This window comes from Cebus imitator, unplaced genomic scaffold, assembly GCF_001604975.1.
Source record: "Cebus imitator isolate Cc_AM_T3 unplaced genomic scaffold, Cebus_imitator-1.0 Scaffold31, whole genome shotgun sequence".
Lineage (NCBI taxonomy): Eukaryota > Metazoa > Chordata > Mammalia > Primates > Cebidae > Cebus > Cebus imitator.
In genome coordinates, this window is record NW_016107346.1 from 6,730,567 (window position 1) to 6,751,210 (window position 20,644).

Here is a 20,644-nt window from a genome sequence, read left to right on the forward strand (position 1 = left end):
TCCTCCCACCTCAGCCTCCCAAAGCACTGGGTTTACAGGTGTGAGCCACCACACCTGGCTATGACTTTCTTTCATGTCAGCTTCCTCCCTTTTGCATCCCATACTGTGTCTCGTGGTGTGGCTTTGAAGGATTTTTAGGTTTTTAGAGAGGTCCCAGCAAGCCCTGCCTTATTTCTACCCAGCTTTCTCAGATAGCAGCCCTGTTCCCACTGGTCTCTGAAGATTTCTGGATCTGAAAGACACATAGGAGGCCCATCTTTTGCCCCCAGGAAAATAGCTTAGGTGACTTGTCCAAGTTCACCTCCTAGTCCAGCGCACACCCTGGCATAAGCCCTGTGTCCTCATGTGTCATCCCTGCTCAGCGCTATGGCCCTGCCCCACTGTAAACAATGGATGGTTTCCCAAAACACGTCCACAGCTTGCTTGTAAATCAAATTACATTTTCAGTTCAGTAGAGAAGACTGATGCTTAAGCAAAATCGACACCCAGTCCTGCAGTACAACAAGTACTCTCTGTCACTTTCTCATTTTATAATTTGGGGGTGGGAAAATTGGTTTGTATTTTTAAGTGTTGACAATTTTTGTTTTCTTGGCCCTTTCCAAAGACTCCATTTCTCCATTACTTCTAACAGGGGAGGCTATTCAGACTTCTGGCCAGGCGCGGTGGCTCACGCTTGTAATCCTAGCACTTTGGGAGGCCAAAGTGGGTGGACTGCCTGAGCTCAGGAGTTCAAGACCACCCTGAGCAACATGGTGAAACCCCATCTCTACTAAAAATACAAAAAATTAGCTGGGTGTGCTGGTGCACACCTGTAGTCCCAGCTACTCAGGAGGCTGAGGCACTAGAATTACTTGAACCTGGGAGGCGGAGATTGCAGGGAGCTGAGATGATGCCACTGCACTCCAGCCTAGGCGACAGAGCGAGACTGTCTCTAAAACAAAAACAGAGAACACTGAAATAGCTCATTTAACATCAGTCCCCAATGTTTGTCCCAAACAAGCAACTCCTTCTGTTTTACTTACCCCAGGAAAAGAGTGAGGAAAGGCAGGGTTGTGCTGGATACCCACTATGTGCAAACGTGTCCATGTGCAGACACACACTCACCTGTAACCCTGCAGTCAACCCTGCATAGTAAAAAACACATGAACACTTCAACTGACCAGGTGTAGCTTTCAGTACCACCTCTGCCTCAGCTAGCTCTGTGGCCTGGGCATCTCTGCTGCCCTCCCCAAGCCGCAACTTCTGCGTGTGTTCAGTGGGCATTCCGAACCTACTGTGCTGAGAGAATCCAGTGCAACCTGCAAGCAAAGTGCCTGATACATGGTGACATGTGGTGCGGGCCTGAAGTTTCTGGTGTCAAAGACTCCTTTACTAGCTATTTCCCCCTGCACCTCCCTCTGTCTCTGACACCTGTTTATGGAGGTGAGGCTTTGAGGCAGCGGCCCCAGGTATGGTGAAGATCTACTTTTTCCAAGATCAGTCAGAGTCAAAGCCTGGAGGAGCCTTGCTGTGTGTAGGGTGGCTGGCGGAATCAGGGTCTGCCCACACCTGAGAAACCTAGGTCTTTGTTTCAGCACTCCCTGGATGATGGAGAGCAGCCCAGAGAATTCCCATAGGTTAGAGAGAAGCAGGTGGAGTCAGAAGTGGGTTAACTTGTGATATTAAGCATTAAGGTGGTGAAACGAAGGAATAATGTGGAAATAATTCCAGAAAAGTGGAGTAGATTTTAATCAAGGGTGACATGCAGAAGGTAAGAATGATAGGCCAGGTGCAGTGGCTCATGCCTGTAATCTCAGCACTTTGGGAGGCCAAGGCAGGCAGATCACCTGAGGCCGGAAGAAACCCCGTCTCTACTAAAAATACAAAACTGGCCGAGCGTGGCGGTGCAGCCTGTAATCCCAGCTACCCAGGAGGTTGCAGTGAGCTGAGTTCGAGCCATTGCACTCCAGCCTGGGAAACAACAATGAAAGTCTATCTCAAAAAATAAAAAATAAGAAGATAATGATGTAAAAAGTGACTTACTCAACTAGGAATTTTTTTTAAATTATGCTTTTCTGTCTCCTGCAATGTCAATTGTGACATCAGTATCCCCTCCTTTCATCCCCTCCAGTTGCTGTCCCCGTTCTCTGCCCCACTTCACAGCAGAACTTCTTCAATGTATTGTACCTACCCACTACCTCCAATTCCTTTCTTCCATTCTCTCTTGAATCCACTCATTAGGTTTTCTCTCCTCCGCATCCCACTGGCCCTGCTACTTTCTGTCATCAAGGTCACCTGTTGACCATCCATGACCTTCATTCGTGTTGCTGAGCCCACACATAGGTCAACCCTCAGTCCTTGCGCCAGCTGCCCTCTCAGCAGCATGTGACACGGTGAGTCACCCCATCCCCCTTGGCAACTTGCGTCACTTGCCTTCCAACACAGCTGACTTTCCTGGCTTTTTTCCTCCCTCACTGACCGGTGCTTTCGGTCTCCTTTGCTGGTTCCTTTTCATCTTTCCAATCTGTTAGAATACCGGAGTGTGCAGTCCTCAGTTTTTTGTTTTATTCTTTTTTTTTTTTTTAATTAGAGACAGGGTCTCACTCTGTCACAGTGGCACAATCATGGCTCACTGTAACCTCGAACTCCTGGGCTCACGTGATCCTCTCACCTCAGCCTTCCAAGTAGGTGGGACCTGCGAGCCACCACACCTAGCTGACTTTTTTTTTAGGAGATGGGCCCTCACTATGTTCCCCAGGCTGGTCTCAATCTCTTGGTCTCAAGTAATCCTCTTTCCTCGGCCTCCCAAAGTGCTGGGAGGGATTACAGGTGTGGACCACCACACCCAGCCAGGCCTCAGTTCTTAAAGCATTCCTCCTCTCCATCTCTACTCACTCTCTCAGGTTCAGCTGTTCTTTTGACTTCATTTATATGCCAGTTACTCTGAAATGTATACTTGAGCCCAGAACTCTCTCTTGAACTGAAGATTCATAGATTCAGTGACCCTTTGATATCTAAGGAGCGTCTCATCTCAACATGTCCAAAATTCCTGATTTTCTCCCTGAACTTGCTCCCCGCTACATTCTTCTTTATCTCAGTAGAAGGCAACTCCTCCCGCTAGACGTTCAGGCCAAATCCTTTGGAGTCATTCTTTATTCTGCTCTTTCTCTTACACCAGCATCCTGCCCATAGGCAACTCCTAGTGACTCTACCGTCGAAGTACACAGAATCCGACCACTTATTCTTCCCCCTCCTCCACCACCACCGCCACAGTGCCGGTCCAGAGTGATCCTGCTTGGTCTTCCTGCCTCTACCCTGGTCCCCCTAAGTTTTTAACTTAGCAGCCAGAGGGATCCTTTTAAAATCTTAAATGAGATTTTGTGAAGCCTCTGCTCAAAACCAAATGGGAGGGGCATGGTGGCTCATGCCTGTAATCCCAGCACTTTGGGAAGCAAAGGTAGGAGGATTGCCTGAGTTCAGGAGTTCAAGACTAGCCTGCGCAACATGACGAGACCCTGCCTCTACAACACACACACATACAGACACACACATACGTGTTTTTAAAAAAACATCTGAAGGATTTCTTATCTCATTCTGAGTAAAAACCAGATCCTTACAGTGGCCTACAAGACCTTTGTTCTTGAACTCGTATTTCTCTCCCCTCCTTCACTGCGTCAGCCACGTGGGCCTCCTGGCAGGGCCTTAAGCACATTAAAAAAAAAAAAAAAAAAAGTAGCTGTGCCCTCTGCCTGGAATACTCTTTCCCCAGATATCCTCATGGCTTACATCTTCATGCATATCCTTTTTTTCTTTTTTTTTTTTATCAAATGTCACCTTTTCACCGACCTTCCCTGACCTCCCTGTTTTAAATGGTAACCACCTCATTGCCAGTATTCCCTGTACCCCTCCAACTTTACTTTCTTTCATGATCTATCTGGCATACGTACTTCCTACTTATGATCTTCTCCCTCCTGTAGTCAGGAATTTTCCTTCCATTTAGCTCACTAATATATCCCCATGCCTAGAAGAGTGCCTGACACAGTAATAATTTTGAATGAATGTATTTGATTCCATCATATTTTACTTTTCTCTGATGTCAATTTCACTTAGAGACCATCTGCAGGATAGCCTTCATTCTTTTTGCATGCTGTTTATATCACAATAAAAATGCCCCCCAGCAGAAAGTTAATCTTCCTTTGCCCATTCCTCCGAAATGATTTAGAAATACCAGTCGTATCCTTAAAAGTTATATGTAAATGAACATCATATTATAGGAAGCAGTTGCTTCTCTTAACTAATATTGCAATTATTTTCAGATTTAAAGGAAGCAAGAAAGATGAAATTCTGGGAGTTTCATATAACAGGTTGATTAAAATCGATGCCGCCACCGGGATTCCAATGACAACATGGAGATTCACAAATATCAAACAGTGGAATGTAAACTGGGAAACCCGGCAGGTAAAGTGAAAGTTTTTGGTGTTCAGCGTTGAGCCTATAAATGTGTGTTCCCTCAGAATTGCAGATTATTCTGATTTTTAAAAGGCGTTCTTCTATTTAGAGCTAAGAAACCACAAGCATGTGGTAATTGTCTGCTAAAATAATCATGCAATTCTGGGCAGCTTCCTAACAAGCACAGGCCAAATGCTCTTGCATTAGCACTGGAAGTTGGCTTAGTCTCCATGCAGACTTCCAATACAGACAGGTTCTAAAATTGCTAAGAGCAGTTTGATTAATTTCTATTGACTCAGCATTATATATAATGCTGATTATATAGGATTTAGGTTGATCATTACTTAGCAAAAACTACTGGAGCTGTAACTGCTATGCAAAATAAATCCAAAAAGGGTTCATCTAACTGGCTGCGAAGAAATCTGGTTGAGGACTCGAAGATTCAATTGCTCACCTGGAGAGTACTCCAGTCCCAAAAGGGAAAAACTGCCGAAGAAGCAAGTGAGGTGCATAGCATTGACTGAGAAAAGCTTCGCTTTTTTTTTTTTTTTTTTTTTGACGAGTCTCACTCTGTCACCCAGGCTGGAGTGCAGTGGCATGATCTCGGCTCACCACAACCTCCGCCTCCCAGCTTCCAACAGTTCTCCTACCTCAGCCTCCCAAGTAGCTGGGATTACAGGCGTGTGCCACCATGCCCAGCTAATTTTTCTATTTTTTGTAGAGATGGGGGTTTCATCACGTTGGTCAGGCTGGTCTCGAACTCCTGACCTCGTGATCCGCCTTCCTCAGCCTCCCAAAGTGCTGGGGTTACAGGTGTGAACCACCACGCCTGGCCAAGCTTCAGTTCTTAAAACCAGGAGCCCTCAAACCCTTAGCCTGTGTTACAGCCTCCCATCATCTCCCAATCCTAGAAGCTAAGTTCAGGCCAAGCCTGTATCATGGAAAATTCTAGATGAAATTAGAGGCACCTTAGCATCCTCCACTAATTTAAAACAGTCTATTCAGTGCTTTGGGATTTCGAGGTGGGAGGATCAGTTGAGGCCAGAAGTTCGAGACCAGCCTGGGCAACATAATGAGACCCTATCTCTACAGAAAATTTAAAAATAAATAAATAAAAAAAGTCAAATTAGCCAGGTGTGATGGTGTACACCCCTGTAGTTTCAACTACTCAGCAGGAGAGGATCACTTGAGGCTCAAGGTTACAGAGAGCTATGATTGTGCCACTGCACTGCAGCTTGGGTAACAAAACGAGACCCTGTTTCATTCATTCTTGAATTAATGAAAACATCCTGATGTTGCTGATAAACAGTCAATCTTCCCTCACTCCTTTGGCATTCTCGTTTTCCAGTAGAAAGTCATTGATGAAGAGGGATGACAAGAGGCCCACACATTTGTTAAGAACCCTGGCTTCCTCTCAGCAGTGCTGATAACCATCAGGGTGCTTATTTGTAAAATCAACTCAGAGATTAGATGACTTCTAAGGCTGTAGCTCTAAAGCCTTGATGCATATTGGGATCACCTGGAGAGCTTTAAAATACCACTGCCCAGACCACACCCAAGGCCAATTAAATCTGAATCTCTGGGAGTAGGAGCTAGGCATTAGTAATTTTTAAAGGTCCGCAGGTGATTTTAATGGGCAGCCAAGGTTGAGGAACAGCAAAATCTCTAAGTCTTTCTTCTAGAGCTTAGAGTTTATGACTTTCATCTAGGAAAGGGTTTGGGGCAGTGGCGGTAGGAAAATTCAAGCAGATCTTTTATTATCCATTAAAGAGCCTGCAGGCTGGGTGCACTGGCTTGTACCTGTAATCCCATCACTGAGAGGCTGAGGCAGGTGGATCACTTGAGGTCAGGAGTTTGAGACCAGCCTGGCCAACATGGTGAAACTCTGTCTCTACTAAAAATACAAAAATTAGCCAGGTGTGGTGGTGAGCACATGTAATCTCAACTACTCAGGAGGCTGAGGCACGAGAATCACTTGAACCTGGGAGGTGGAGATTGCAGTGACCTGAGATCGTGTCACTGTACTCCAGCCTGGGTGACAGAGAGAGACTCCATCTCAAAAAATAAAATAGCACTCTGCCCCCTCAACACAGGGAGTGCTTGGGAAATCCTTATATTTAAACTACAAACAGAAAATGTGTTGGGAGTTTTTTTAACCAGATGTGCAGCAAAGTCGACACCACCAGAGCAAAGATGTTTTCTGAAAGTGTTTAATGGAAGTGACGGTTTTCTGTGCGTTTTAGGGGGATATCCATCTGTCATCCACCTCAGCAGCCTTCAGCTCCAGGGTCCAGTACAGCAAAGTGCCCCTTTCTCATCATTTGTCAGAGTTTAAGCTTCTCTATGCCTTCCTCTTCCAGGTGGTAATTGAGTTTGACCAAAACGTCTCTACTGCGTTCACCTGCCTGAGTGCAGATTGCAAGATTGTGCACGAGTACATTGGGGGCTACATTTTCTTGTCCACCCGCTCCAAGGACCAGAATGAAACACTTGATGAGGACTTGTTCCACAAATTGACCGGCGGTCAGGATTGAAGCAAGCACGTGCCTACTCGGCTCACACCAGCAAGGACAAACCAAAGGCGCCTCTCCCCAGAGGGATGGGATCCATGACTTGCTCAGCATGTAGATGCTGGACTAACAGACAATATACGTTCACCTCTGGTCACCTGGAGCCTCACCTTATTTCAAACCCACTGGGTTTTTCCCTTTTGGCACATCCCTTTCCTTACTTTACCCTGTGCTACCAGGAAGGAGCCTCTCTTGTTTTTTCTATAAAACGGGTGCGCAGGAGAAAGGGAGGTGCCCTAAGATTGCTCTAAGGCCCAGCCTGTGGTTACAGATCTGTGACTTGCAGAACCTGCCAGGTGTATGGCTAGAAGTTGTCCTTGTGCTGATGTGTCTCATTACTAAGTCAGTGGAGAAGACAAAGGTAAAAATCATGTATCTGGTTTACATCATAAAGTACAATTCTCATTTTACAAACTCAGGTATGAAACGAAACTCCTGTCCTTCATGGAGCTGATTTTAGCTCCTGTCTTTTCAAAATGGCTGAGGGAGTTCCTACACACACTTTTTCCCTGGAGGCCAAGTCTAGGGGTAGAAAGGGGAGGGGCAGGGCTACCAGGTAGCAGTTGACGACCAAAGGCCTGAGCAGTGGCCCTCAGTGTCATCTGTCCACAGAGCTATCTGCCAAGACGACCACTGACCCACACCTGGTCTTGGTTGTTGGTTTCAGGTTTCTCCTGCCACCTGCAAGCCCCATTCCGTTCCTACAGGTCTCTCGGCCATCTGTAAGTCCTTTGTGAAGACGTGGGTGACACGAGGGTACAGGAAAACCCATTCCTCAACCCAGATCCACGTCTCAACTGCTTCTACTCTGCGTTGGCGTTCAGGAAGACAGGCACAGTTCTCTCTAACCATAGAAACACCTCCCGGCATCAAGGATTCCAGTCAGGTCTCTATCCCAACTGATCAGGGAGAGAAGGGCAGACCTATTGTCAAAGACCACCATGTCCAAGCTCTGACGGCTCCCCACTGGCTGCCACCACAGGGGCTTTGGGCTGGTCTGGGTCATGGGGAAGCATCCCTCTTACTGCTGGTCAGATACCAAATCTCCTGGATTTGGCATCTATGTTGGTACAACTCCTGGCCTTTTCTCTAAAGGCCTTTGGCTTTTATAAATCACAAGCCAGTAATACATCCCCCCCGCCCCCCTGCCACCGCTCTGTTTTTTGCTGTGTCATCTCTGCCTTGAGACCGTGCTTGCCTTAAGAGAGTGAGCCAATTAACAGCTGCCTGAATTGTCATTTTCCATTTCGGTTTGTTAGAGGTGGGAGGGGTGGGTTTTGAGAAGGTTCAAAGCAATACCCAAAGTAAAGGGAAATATCAGACAAGATGTTATCATTTTTATAGATGTTCTCCTGCCACACAAAGAATTTGGGCTGCAAGGATAAGGCAAAGGCTCCAATCCTATTTCTCCTAGGATGCATTCTTCAAGAGCCTGGCCAGAGTTCCGAGGCCCGCGAGCGTCAGCTGTTATTTCCCAACAAAGCCCTCTGACAAATGAGACCTCAGCAGTTCCGGGAGCCACGTAGAGACAGCCTTGGCGAGGGGACCCGAGGTCCTGAGCCAGCAGCTGCCATCTGGAAATTCTTCTTTTAGCCTCTCCTTAGAGGTGAATGTGAAAGAAGCCCCTCAGGCACCCGCTGAATTTCTGAGGCCTTGTTAAAGCTCGGAAGTGGCTTAGGCATTTGGGAAATGCGGTTTACATCATAAAGAACTTGAATTGAAATGTTTTCTATAGAAACAGGTGCTCAGTGTACTGTGTTATACTTGGTGTTGGTCATTTCTCAGTCCCGGGCTCTATCATTTTAGAACCTTGTCAGTTATTTAAGATTATAACTGGCCCTGCATTAAAATAATGTATCTTGATGTCAGATTTTACCTGTTTGCTGCCGAGAACATCTCTGCCTAATTCACCAAAGCTGGACCTTCAATTCAACGCACTTCCTTGGCTTTTCATGGTTGTCTAACATTTCCATGAAAACAAAGAAACTAACCGGTTTTGCCTTGAGAGAGTGAGCCAATTAGCTGTAACCAAACAAAGGAACAAACTTTGTTTGGTTACAGCATTCAGGGGAGCATTTTTTCTGTGACACACAGCAACATCCCAAAGAAATAAACAAGCATGACAAGAAAACCCTAAATGCTACCGTTCCAAAAAGCAACTTAACATCTTTTTTATATTGCGTGCAAAAGGTCACCCAACTTCCTATGATGAAATTTTAAATTAATGGGTGCCTTTCGGCATCATTTGCTTCCTTATCTACACTAGAGTCAGAAATCTGCATTTTTTATTCTTTTATATGACTTGTAATTAAAAAATGTATATAGATTTGAGTATGGTCCTGTTGTGTTCTCTCCAACCTACTGTCTCCATAAAGGTGACTGTTTTCTCTATTAGAAATGTGTCTCTCCTCACAGCACCAAGATTCCAAGTCTTTTGCTCCCGTGGTATCAGGAGTGGCAGATCACGGGCAGGGGTCCTCAGAGAGCACCTTAGAAACCTCACTTAACCGCTGGATTCAACCTTCTCACTGACTTGGTCACAAATTTTCTGGCATATCCTGCCTTATCGTGAGCTCTTTTGTCTCTTTCTAGGCCTATATTTAAAAAAAAAAGAAGGCAAAAAAATATCCAGCAGCAATACAGTAGCAGAAGCCTCTGATTCTGACGGCTGAATGTTGAGGGCACTTTGCTTTAGTGACATGCAGTTTATAGATACTCCTTTGTGCAATTCTCACATCAGCCCATAGGGGGTAGAAATAGCTTGCTTTGCAAAGGAGAAAGGCTCAGAGGGTGAACCTGCCCAAGGTCACACAGCCAATGAGCAGTGTTTGTAAACCAGCAAACCCAATACCCGTTACCCCAGCTCCAGAGCAGGCTTCCCCGAGCTCAGGCTCACACCAGTAAGAGAGAACCAGGGGCAGTAGGAATAGTTAGCTGCAGGAGGATAGGCTAGACCAAAAAGGCCTGGAAGCCAGAGAAATGAGGTGCCTAGAGAGTTATTTTGTTCTTTGGGTTTTTTTTTTTAATTCTGGGAAAGTTTCACTTTTAGTCCCAAGGTCAGAAAAGTAAGGAAATGAGAAGGCTTTAATTTGAAAACTCATCTTTTGATACAAGAAGTCAAGATATTTTGTAATACCTGTTTTCTAAAATCACTTAAAATTTTTTTTAATTCACAAAATTTCTTTTTTGGGGCTGGGCATAGTGGCTCGCCTTGTAATCCCAGCAGTTTGGGAGGTCAAGGCAGGAGGCTCACCCGATCCCTGGAGTTCAAGACCAGCTTCGGCAATGCAGTGAGACCCCATCTCTACAAAGGTTTTTCTAAATTAGCTGGGCATGGTGGCACACAGCTGTAGTCCCAGCTACTTGGGAGGCTGAGATGAGAGGATCCCTTGAGCCCCAGGAGTTCAAGGTGGCAGTGAGCTATGATCATGCCATCACTCTCCAGCCTGGGTGACCCTTTCTCAAAAAAAAAAAAGAAAGAAAATTGGCTTCTACATTCAATATCTCTATATTTATTTTCATTATTTTCTCACGCAAACGTGACTCTCCTGCCTCCTCCCCTTCCACCCCTGTCACCCAAGAATCTCTCAGTGGTAGAGGGAAGAGGGGAGCATTCCTCTTTATTATTTCACCCATCTTTCCTTCTCATGCCCCCTACATCCAAGGACTCTTGAGTCTAGGAAATCATAGCTGGAAAATCTGAAGGTCAGCCCTTGGCCCTCACTTGCATTAAAGTTTTTCCAATTCCTTGCACCTCAATGGAGTTGTGTGGAAATATTGAATGCTATCAGAGAGAGGGGGAAAAAATAGCTGGTTTTTGTTCTGTCCTCACCAATGCCTCTGTAAGCCCTGAAGTTCAGCTGTCTATTCTTGGGATGGTAGGTTCTCAGACTTCTTTAGCAAGGAACTTTTCTTGCTATTAGGTTGGTGCAAAAGTAATTGCAGTTTTTGCCACTAAAAGTAATAAGTGAAAGTAGGACCCTAATGAATTAAGCCAGCCCTGAGCCCAGGGTTCCATGGAACCTAGTTTAGATGCCACTACACTGGATGGTTTAGAAAAAGCCATCCTGGGCCAGGCACGATGGCTCACACCTGTAATCCCAGCACTTTGGGAGGCCGAGGCAGGTGGATCACTTGAGATCAGGAGTTCAAGACCATCCTGGCCAATATGGAGAAACCCCATCTCTACTAAAAACACAAAAATTTGCCAGGTGTGGTGGTGCACACCTGTAATCCCAGCTACTCGGAAGGCTGAGGCAGGAGAATCACTTGAACCCAGGAGGTGGAGGTTACAATGAGCCAAGATCGTGCCATTGCACTCCAGCCTGGGCAACAGAGTGAGACTCCATTTCAAAAAAGAAAGAAAGACATCCTGACATTTGCCCACCCATCTCATCAAGACTCAGTGATGGCTCACATCTGTAATCCCAGAATTTTGGGAAGCCAATGCAGGAGGATTGCTTGAGCCTAGGAGTTCAAGATCAGCCTGGGCAACAGCAAGACCCTGTCTCTATTTAAAATAATCGTAACAATTTTTTCAAAGGCTCAGTTATCTCAGAGGAGTCCCAATTTTTAAAAAACCTGAATAAGAATCCTCCTAACACCTGTGGGGAAGATTCTTTCCACTAAAAGGATTTACCTTCTTTCTCCAACTCACTGTGTGAGCTCCAAAAACACCCGTAAGCCCCCGTGTGCCTCACTGTCTTCAGTCACTACAGAGGAAATATCCTATCACCACTTCTCCCTAGCCACTGCAAATGACAAACCCTGCATGAGAACTTAACAGGATAGTGTCTCTCTTCTCACCCCTGGAAGTTGGACGGTGAGGCCTCTGACTGCTCTGACATCCCTCAGATGCAAAACTGGACCCTGGGGAGAAGGCAGAGCCCTGTGTGAGAGCAGCAGAAGACCTGGAAGAGGGGAGGGCCCAACGCCCCAATCCTGTGTCCTCTGACTCAAGATTTCTGTTGATGGACATCAATGGGTATTTATGTCCCTCTGGTAACAGGGAGGGCAAATGAGGTTCAAAAATACAGACAGCTATGACTGCACCACTGCACTCCAGCCTGGGCAACAGAGCATGACCCTGTCTCTAAAAATCAAATTTTAAAATAAATACATAAACATATGTATTATATAAATAAAAAATACATATATATATAACTTTAAGGAAAGAGTAGGGCTTGCCACAAGGCCTGGGGTCAGGGCTCAGTGCATAGGCTCTATTGTGGTGATGAGTAGCTGGTTTGGGCCCAGCCCCTAGCTGGTAAGGGAGGCTATTGGAAGACAGCAAGGGCGTCTTCCAGGCAGTGCTACGGAGGTCGGGAGGCAGGAGTAATGGTGGGATATTCTGGGAACCCAGGAGGGCTAGGGATGAAAGTCTGACCAGGTACTTACAAAAGGGCCCTGGATCTCTGTGCTACCAACTGAACTTCCTGAAATGTCACTAAAGAACCAACATTATTGGCAGCCAGTCCAGCCCATGTGACCCAGTGTTATTAAAAAAAAAAAATGTAGCAGAATCACTGTTGCCTTTCTAGGAGTTACAGACATCCAACTTCAAAATAGAAATACCCTCATTGCTATTGAGGGTGAGATTCCAAGCATTAAACCCACATGGACTGCAACTCCAAGTGTGGTCCTTGGCCCAGCAGCATTTGTCAGAAAGGCAGAATCTCACAAGGCCAGGACTAGGGTGGCACAGTGAGGCGCCCTGGGCACAGCATTTAAGGAGACCCTTCCTGTCAGGGTTGTGCAGGTCACCTCCTCAGCTCACCCTACCTCTGAGGTCCGCCCAGACCATTCTGTGTCACAGTCTGACTTTTAACAAGACTCTCAGCGATATGCAGGCCCAGAGAAGTTTAAGAAGCTTTGGCCTTAGAGTGTGGCATGGATTTGGCAGGGAGGATGCCAGACACCAGAGAAATTGTCAAGAAAGGGTGTAGATGTCATAAATCCTGCCAGCCAGTGCACTGAGTTAATGGTGTTTCCCAAAATTCACATCTAGACAGAACCTATGAATATGACCTATTTGAAAATAAGGTCTTTGCAGATGTAATCAAGTTAAGATGAGGTCATACTGGATTAGGGTGAGCCCTAAATTCAATATGACTGGTGTTCTTAAAAAATGGAAAAGAGAGGCTGGGTGGGGTGGCTCACGCCTGTAATTCCAGCACTTCGGGAAGCCGAAGTGGGCACATGACCTGAGATCAGGAGTTCGAGTCCAGCCTGGCCAACGTGATAAAACCCCATCTACTAAAAATACAAAAATTAGCCAGGTGTGCTGGTGGGTGCCTGTCATCCCAGCTACTGGCAGGATACGGCAGGAGAATCATTTGAACGTAGCAGGCAGAGGTCGCAGTGAGCCAAGACCACGCCACTGCACTCCAGCCTGGGAGACAAGAGGAAAACTCCATCTCAAAAAAAAAAAAAAAAAAGGAAAAGAGGCACAGAGGGGTAAAGGCCATGTGATGATGGAAACAGGCAGGGGTGAGGTAGGTGCAGGCCAAGGAGTCCCAAAGACGGCCAGCAAACACCAGAAGCCAGGAAGAGGCAAGGAAGGGTTCCTCCCTGCGCCCTTCAGAAACAGCACGGCCCTGCTGCCATCTTGATTTAGGACTTCTAGGCTCCAGAACTGTGCAAGAATACATTTGTTGCAGCTACCAGGCTTATGGTAATTCATTACAGCCGTTCTAGGAAAATAATGCAGCCAGAATCTTCCTATCTTGTAAAATGGGGTTGCTGCCTTTCCACTCTGTCACTGGAAGAAATATATGAGAGAATGATGCAAAAATGCTTTTAAAACCAAAATATGCAATACAAGTATAAAGTATTATTTTTAACAAGAACATACTTTTAATTAGAAAAGTATTTCATCAGCTTATTTTCAAATAAGTGTGATGGTTTGTGTGACAGTTTGGACCGTTGTTCAGCAAATATTGGCTCCCCTCTCTTCTCCCGCTGTGGGTAGCATGTACTACCCGCCCACTTGATGTTGGGCTTGGCCGTTTACCTCCTTTGGCCAATGGGATGTTAGCGGGCATGAATGTGAGCAGAGGCCTCCGCTGTGCTTTTGCAATTCGTTTGCACTCTTGCATCCACTGTGAGAACAGGATTCCCCAGGTCATCACCTGAGCCACTGAATGGAATCCATGCAACAGAGCTGAATGGAGTCCACAGCCTACGCCAAACCCAGCTAGATCAGCTGACCCACAGACACTTGGTGTGGGAATCAATTCTTGTTATTGTAAGCCACTGAGCTCTGGAGTAGTGTGTTAAGCAGCATCACTGGAACATCTGACTAGTGCAGGATGAGATATCCCCAAAACGTAGAATAAGAAACCTATTCCACTCTAGCAGTATCCTAAGACACAGCTGATAGCATTTCAGAGTGTGTCTTTCTCGTCTTTATACCATCCTGTCTCCTGGTTTTTGTTTTTGTGTTTTAATACGATATCTATTAAGCCATTCGAAATTCATGGAAATTGGCTAGGTGCAGTGGCTCACACCTGTAATCCCAGAACTTTGGGAGGCCAAAGCAGGTGGATTACCTGTGGTCAGGAGTTCTAGACCAGCCTGGCCAACATGGAGAAACCCCATCTCTACAAAAAATATAAAAATTAGCTAGGCATTGTGGACTGCACTTATAATCCCAGCTGCTTGGGAGGCTGAGACAGGAGAATCGTTTGAACCTCGGAGGCGGAGGTTGCAGGGAGCTGATATCATGCCATTGCACTCCTCCATTGATTACAGTCCATCTCCACCACAATCAGGTCATGATATATCGCCCACTCGGGTGTAATAATCTGGGACCTTTGTACCATGCATGTGCTTTTCTTCAGAGACTCCAGTGTCTCTCCGCCAACAGAACCCCGTTATCCTAGTCAGGCCACTGAGTTAAATAACTTGCTGAATTTCAGGGTAAGTTGACAGGTTACCATACCAGTCAAATAGGCCCCAGGAGCAAGAGGAATACCAAGAGGGTAAGTGGCTTTACAAACCAATGATAGAGCAAGTGAAATCAGCTTCCACGCCTCCTAAAAGCAGTCTCAACAGTACTATAGCAAACATTTACATGGCTAAATGAATTAGAAAGCTAGTCTGTATTAAGGGCCATCACTTTGGCCTCCTGTGAGTTCTCTCAATTCACCCCCTAGGTAAGATAGGTATTATCATCCCATTGCACAAATTAGGGAGCATGCAGTGGTGCATCGGTGAATGTTTACAACTTTGTGGGCTGGTGGAACACTGATGTGCCAATTCCTATGGTGTAAAGATTCCCACCACAGCCAACATGGCGTCAGTGAACACAGAGTTAGGAAGACATGCAAACATCCATCTCTCCAGCAGGGATAAACCAGCTCCAGCACACACTGGAACTGTGCACAGAGAGGTCAAGCAACTTGTCAAGGTCACTCAGCTAGGATGTGGGAAGCAAGGATCTGTATACAAATCATCTGACTTGAGCATGCTCCTGAGGACCACTCTTGATTTCCCAGGAGAATGGCAAGGCCTCCTGACCCTAGATAGTCTACTTGTGACAATGTCCCTGAGTTGATTATTCTCAGAACATGTTTGAGTAAGACCTGCAAAACTCCATAGACACTTTTTTCTTCCAATTACTTTACACTAAGCTTCAAAGGCGAAAATCATGAAAATTTCTGCTAAAAAGTTCTCAGATTCCCACTGTTGGTCCAATACGACGTTTGTTTGCAAATCTGGGTGAGAGGTAGAGCTCAGAAGGGGAGGAAATAGTTCTGCCTTTTTCCTGACAGAGACAACACCAAATCAGAGACCCTTCCACCCCTGCAACTGGTTGGCACAACTCTCACTAGTGCGTGGCAATGGTTGGTGCCAAGTCTCACGAGAAAGAGGTGACTTTTCCTTAGGGACTGAGCTGTGTTTCTGGAGGCTGCATGAAATGTTTTTACCCTGACCTTTTCTTCCTTGTATATAGTTTTTTTAATCAGATAGACATCAGGAGAGCAAATAGGCAGCCAACACTTAGCAAGAAACTGCTGAATCCATTGCATGTAACTCAAGCAAAGTTCACTCTTTTAAGATAAGGGGCTGCACACGTTGCTGTGGGGTAAGAACCATACCTGGGCACAGTTGGTCAGATATGAGACCACAGGGATTTGTGAGGCATGCACTGCTTAGTATTCATGATTTCCGTTTTTGTTTTGTTTTTTTGAGATGGAGTCTCACTCTGTCACCCAGGCTGGAGTGCAGTAGTGCCATCTCAGCTCACTGCAACCTCCACTTTTCAGGCTCAAGCAATCCTCCCACCTCTGCCTCCCAAGTAGCTGAGACCACAGGCACACAACACCTACCTGGCTAATTTTTTTGTATTTTTGGTAGAGATGGGGTTTTGCCATGTTGCCCAGACTGGTCTTGAACTCCTAAGCTCAGGTGATCCACTCTCCTCGGCCTCCCAAAGTGCTGGGATTACAGGCATGAGCCACCGCACCCAGCCAGGCATTGCCAGTCTTTAGGGGTGATTTTCCATCCCTTGAACTAAGGTGTGTTTGCACTTACCACCAGCATGTTGTCACCATTCCAACCAGAAATGAGCACAAATGTTTCTACATCAGAAGTACAGCCAATTTTCTTAATGCAAGTACTGACTTCCTTAACAATTTCTTCGCATCTCTTCTGGCTGCATGGTGGCTCAGTGGAATCCATTTTGTGACTACCAACAATTAGTTGTTTCACACCCGGAGTGTAAGCCAGAAGGGCAAGCTCACGGTCTGCCCACTCTTGGAGATACCAGCTTCACATTCACCAACACCAGCAGCAACAACCAGGACAGCACCGTCAGCCTGAGATATCCCCGTAATCGTGTTTCTGGTATAGTCTCTGTGTCTCGAGGTGTCAATGGCATTCATGTAGGCTTGCTGGTCTCAAACTTCGACAGAGAGGTATCAATGGTGATGCCACATTCTCACTCAGCTGTCAGTGGATCCAAGACCCAGATGTACTTGGAGGAACACTTTCCCATCTTCTCAGCCTCCTTCTTGAATTTTTCTATGGCTTTTTCTGTCAGTGTCAGTGCATTTGGAGATCAGATGGCCAGTAGTGATGGACTTGCCCAAATCTATGTGTCCAATGATGATGATGTCGATATAAGTCTTTTCCTTTCCCATTTTGGCTTTTAAGTGTGGCTTTCTTGTTACCGGTGTTCTGGGGGCAAACCCATTGTGAAAAAAAAGCCACATTTTTTTACTTACGATGGGTTTGTTGGGATATAGCCCCATTGTAAGTTGAGGAGCATCTGTAACTCTATAATGCTGCAATATATGCATTATTCTAAAGATATGAAAAAGACATATGAAAACAAAAAGAAGGGAGTGATTCATTTTGTTGGAATCAAAGGCAGATTACAGAGGATTCCCCAGAGGATGGGGCTTTTAAGAATGAGTAAGAGCTTGTCAAGTGGAGAGCAGGGCATCAGTTGGGTCACATTTGGCAGAGGGGATATCAGGAAAGGGAGCCAGGGAATGCTCTTTCCCATGACATGCTGTGATCAGGTTTGCATTGTTAAAATATAAGTCCAGCGGTGATGGAGAATGACTGCAAGAAGGCAGATCACACTAGAAGTTGGAGAATCAGTTCAGAGGTTGTTGTGATCGCCTGAGGACAAGCAGACACTGTGGGCTGGAGCGAACCCATGCAAAGAGACATAAGGAGCTTTGAGAGCTGCCTCCGAACTAAAATAAGCAGACTGCAATTGTGGCCAACACAATTTTTTACCCACCAAAGCCATTTTCCCCTCTTCCTTGCTAACAGAACTTGATTTGAGCTGAATCAATGTCTCCAGATCAGTTGTAGATGTATACAAAGGTCTGTGCCAATTATGACAATCTTACTCCCTAACTTATCAGCTTCCTTTGCAGGTTGGTGGGGCCAGGAAGGGGGTATGGGATCCAGTTCCGACAAATGAGGCCTAAGAGGAAATATTCTGTGGAGATTTCTGGGAAAGCTTTTTCCATACTGATAGAAGGGAAATTCAGCTGGCTTCACGCTTCACCTTCTCATTCTTCCTGCCTTGAATGTGGATATGATGACTGGAGTTGTAGCAGCCATCTTGCACCCAGAAGGTAACAGGAATGAGGATAGAAGGAATATGTTAAAAATGGCAGAGCCTAAAAACAGAAAACGTCCATGTTATCATGGAACAACTGAAGACAGGCCAGTAGCTGCCTAGTTCTGGACTTTTTGTTATGTAAGAAAAATAAATGAATGTATTTAAGCCATTGTTAGGTGGGGTTTCTGTACCTTAAAGATGAACACATTCCTAACTGATCGTGGTGAGCAATGAATGATGAATTTTAGAGTAATGGAGCAGAGGGTCAATTCGACCCTACAATCTTAAATTGACTAATGGAATGAATGGAAACCCAATTGGTAGATAGCTATAAAGAGTGTCAGAAGAAGGGGAGGTTGGAGGACATAGATTTTCTTTGGGTGACTCTAACACTTCAGCCTCGCCTGATATGCTGGGATTCTGTGACGTATGCGTGGACCTTTGCAATGGTGCTGATCAGAACATCCTTGGAACCGCCCTTGGAAAATTCTCGGCAAAGACTGATTCACCAACTCTGTAAGTTTCTCACTGCTGATGAATTTTCACTACTTTCATGGGGGTTTGATTTTTGGAAATATCTGACAGTACATAAGGTGAATTATGAGATTATGATAAATAAAATACTTGGGTGAGTAATTTAATAAATAAAAATAACCCTGATAATTGTGGAGTGTGCATGTGTGTTTCAGAAACTCCTCCTGAAAGCAACTTCAGAACATGAATTACAAACATATTTTTAATACTGGAAGCATCATTTGCAAAGAGATTTCACCGACTGAGTAATTTTGCTGAAGACTAACTTTTGCCAGATGCTCTTTCTTATCTCTCTTAAGAGTTGGGAATCCAAACAACCTCTCAAGTAAAACAAGCAAGTATTCTTCATGTTCTCAATACTCCCCCCTCAAAAATGATCTCAAAGTTCTAATCTTAGGTCCTTTATCAGATTTACTTTATGAAATTGAATGTAATTTCTGCAGCAATAAAATGGAAATAATAGCATTTGCCTCCCTCCTAAAAGAAGTGTGGTGAACAAGAGTTGGTCAGCAACACCTAGACGCTGGAGTATCTCTCATGGATTCCATAAATTTTTGGCACAATTAATAATTGCTAGTAAAGAGATTGTGTTATTAATGTATGATTGAGGATTAATAATCATGTATTTATAATCTTTTCAGAAATGACAAAATGACAAAATACCTAACTTTCCAATTCTGAGATTACTATGTCCTACCCCGATTTCTTCTCAGCCCTCCGCATCCACCCCTCAGCTGTTGAGCTCACCTGTACATTATCAAGCAGCATGACGTCATCATATGGGATCAGCCTCATCTTTTCACTGTGCACCTGTCCTCACCATGTCTTAATCCCTCTTGTCCCAGTGAGGGGTGCCTTCGGAGTATTGTCCCCTTGTGGCCTCTGAAGGACTTTATTCCTGCAGTTTTCTCTTCTCTCTTCTGCATCATTCACCTCTCCCCACTCCCCAGTGCCTTCTCATCTAATTTGTAAACATGTTCTGCAGCTGTGGGGGGTTTAAACACAGCTGCAAAGACTTTGACAATCTTTCCATCAAGAAAGGGAATCTGGCCAGGTGCGGTGGCTCATGCCTGTAATCCCAGCACTTTGGGAGCCCAAGGTTGGGCAGATCACTTGAGATCAGGAGTTCAAGACCAGCCTGGCCAACATGGCAGAACCCCATCTCTACTGAAAATACAAAAAATGAGCGGTGGCGTGCGCCTATAATCCCAGCTACTAGGGAGGCTGAGGCAGGATAATGTCTTGAACCCTGGAGGCGGAGGTTGCATGGAGCCAAGATTGCACTACTGCACTCTAGCCTGGGTGCCAGAGCAATACTCTCTCTCGAAAAATAAAAATAAAAAAGAAAGGATATCTACGTCCCCACTAATTAGATCTGGATGGGTTTGTGGCTAGATTGACCAATAGAGTACATCAAAAGGGATACTATGTGACCTCCAAGCATAGGTCATGGAAGGCCATGCAGCGTCTGTCCTGTTTGCTGGAACACTCCCTCCTAGAGCCCTGAGGCCACTTTGCAAGAACTTCAATTATTCTGGTGCCACCATGCTAGAGAAGTCACATGTTTGTACTCCAGTCAACAGTCCTGGTGGAGCCCAGCCTTCTGACCATCCCCATCAAGGTGCCAGGCATGTGAGTGAAGCCACCTTGAATCCTCAAAACCAGCCCTTTCAACAGCTCAATACCACCAATGACCCCAGTCAATGATACATGGAGTAAAAGAATCATCGGCCGGGCGCGGTGGCTCAAGCCTGTAATCCCAGCACTTTGGGAGGCTGAGGCGGGTGGATCACAAGGTCAAGAGATCAAGACCATCCTGGTCAACATGGTGAAACCCCGTCTCTACTAAAAATACAAAAAATTAGCTGGGCATGGTGGCGCGTGCCTGTAATCCCAGCTACTCGGGAGGCTGAGGCAGGAGAATTGCCAGAATCCAGGAGGTGGAGGTTGCGGTGAGCCGAGATCGCGCCATTGCACTCTAGCCTGGGTAACATGAGTGGAAACTCTGCCTCAAAAAAAAAAAAAA

At 45.6% G+C, this 20,644-nt stretch overlaps 1 protein-coding gene across 1 annotated transcript in view; it reads left to right on the plus strand.

Moving 5' to 3' along the window:
• The window catches only part of FERMT1 (fermitin family member 1), a 46,420-nt gene extending 37,091 nt beyond the window's left edge, over positions 1-9,329 (plus strand). Inside the window, exons 12-13 of the mRNA XM_017523975.2 lie at positions 4,254-4,437; positions 6,789-9,329. Coding sequence (XP_017379464.2) covers positions 4,254-4,437; positions 6,789-6,962 — 358 coding nt within the window. The 3' untranslated portion in view covers positions 6,963-9,329. The remainder of the gene's footprint in view (positions 1-4,253; positions 4,438-6,788) is intronic.
• The last annotated feature ends 11,315 nt before the right edge of the window (positions 9,330-20,644 follow it).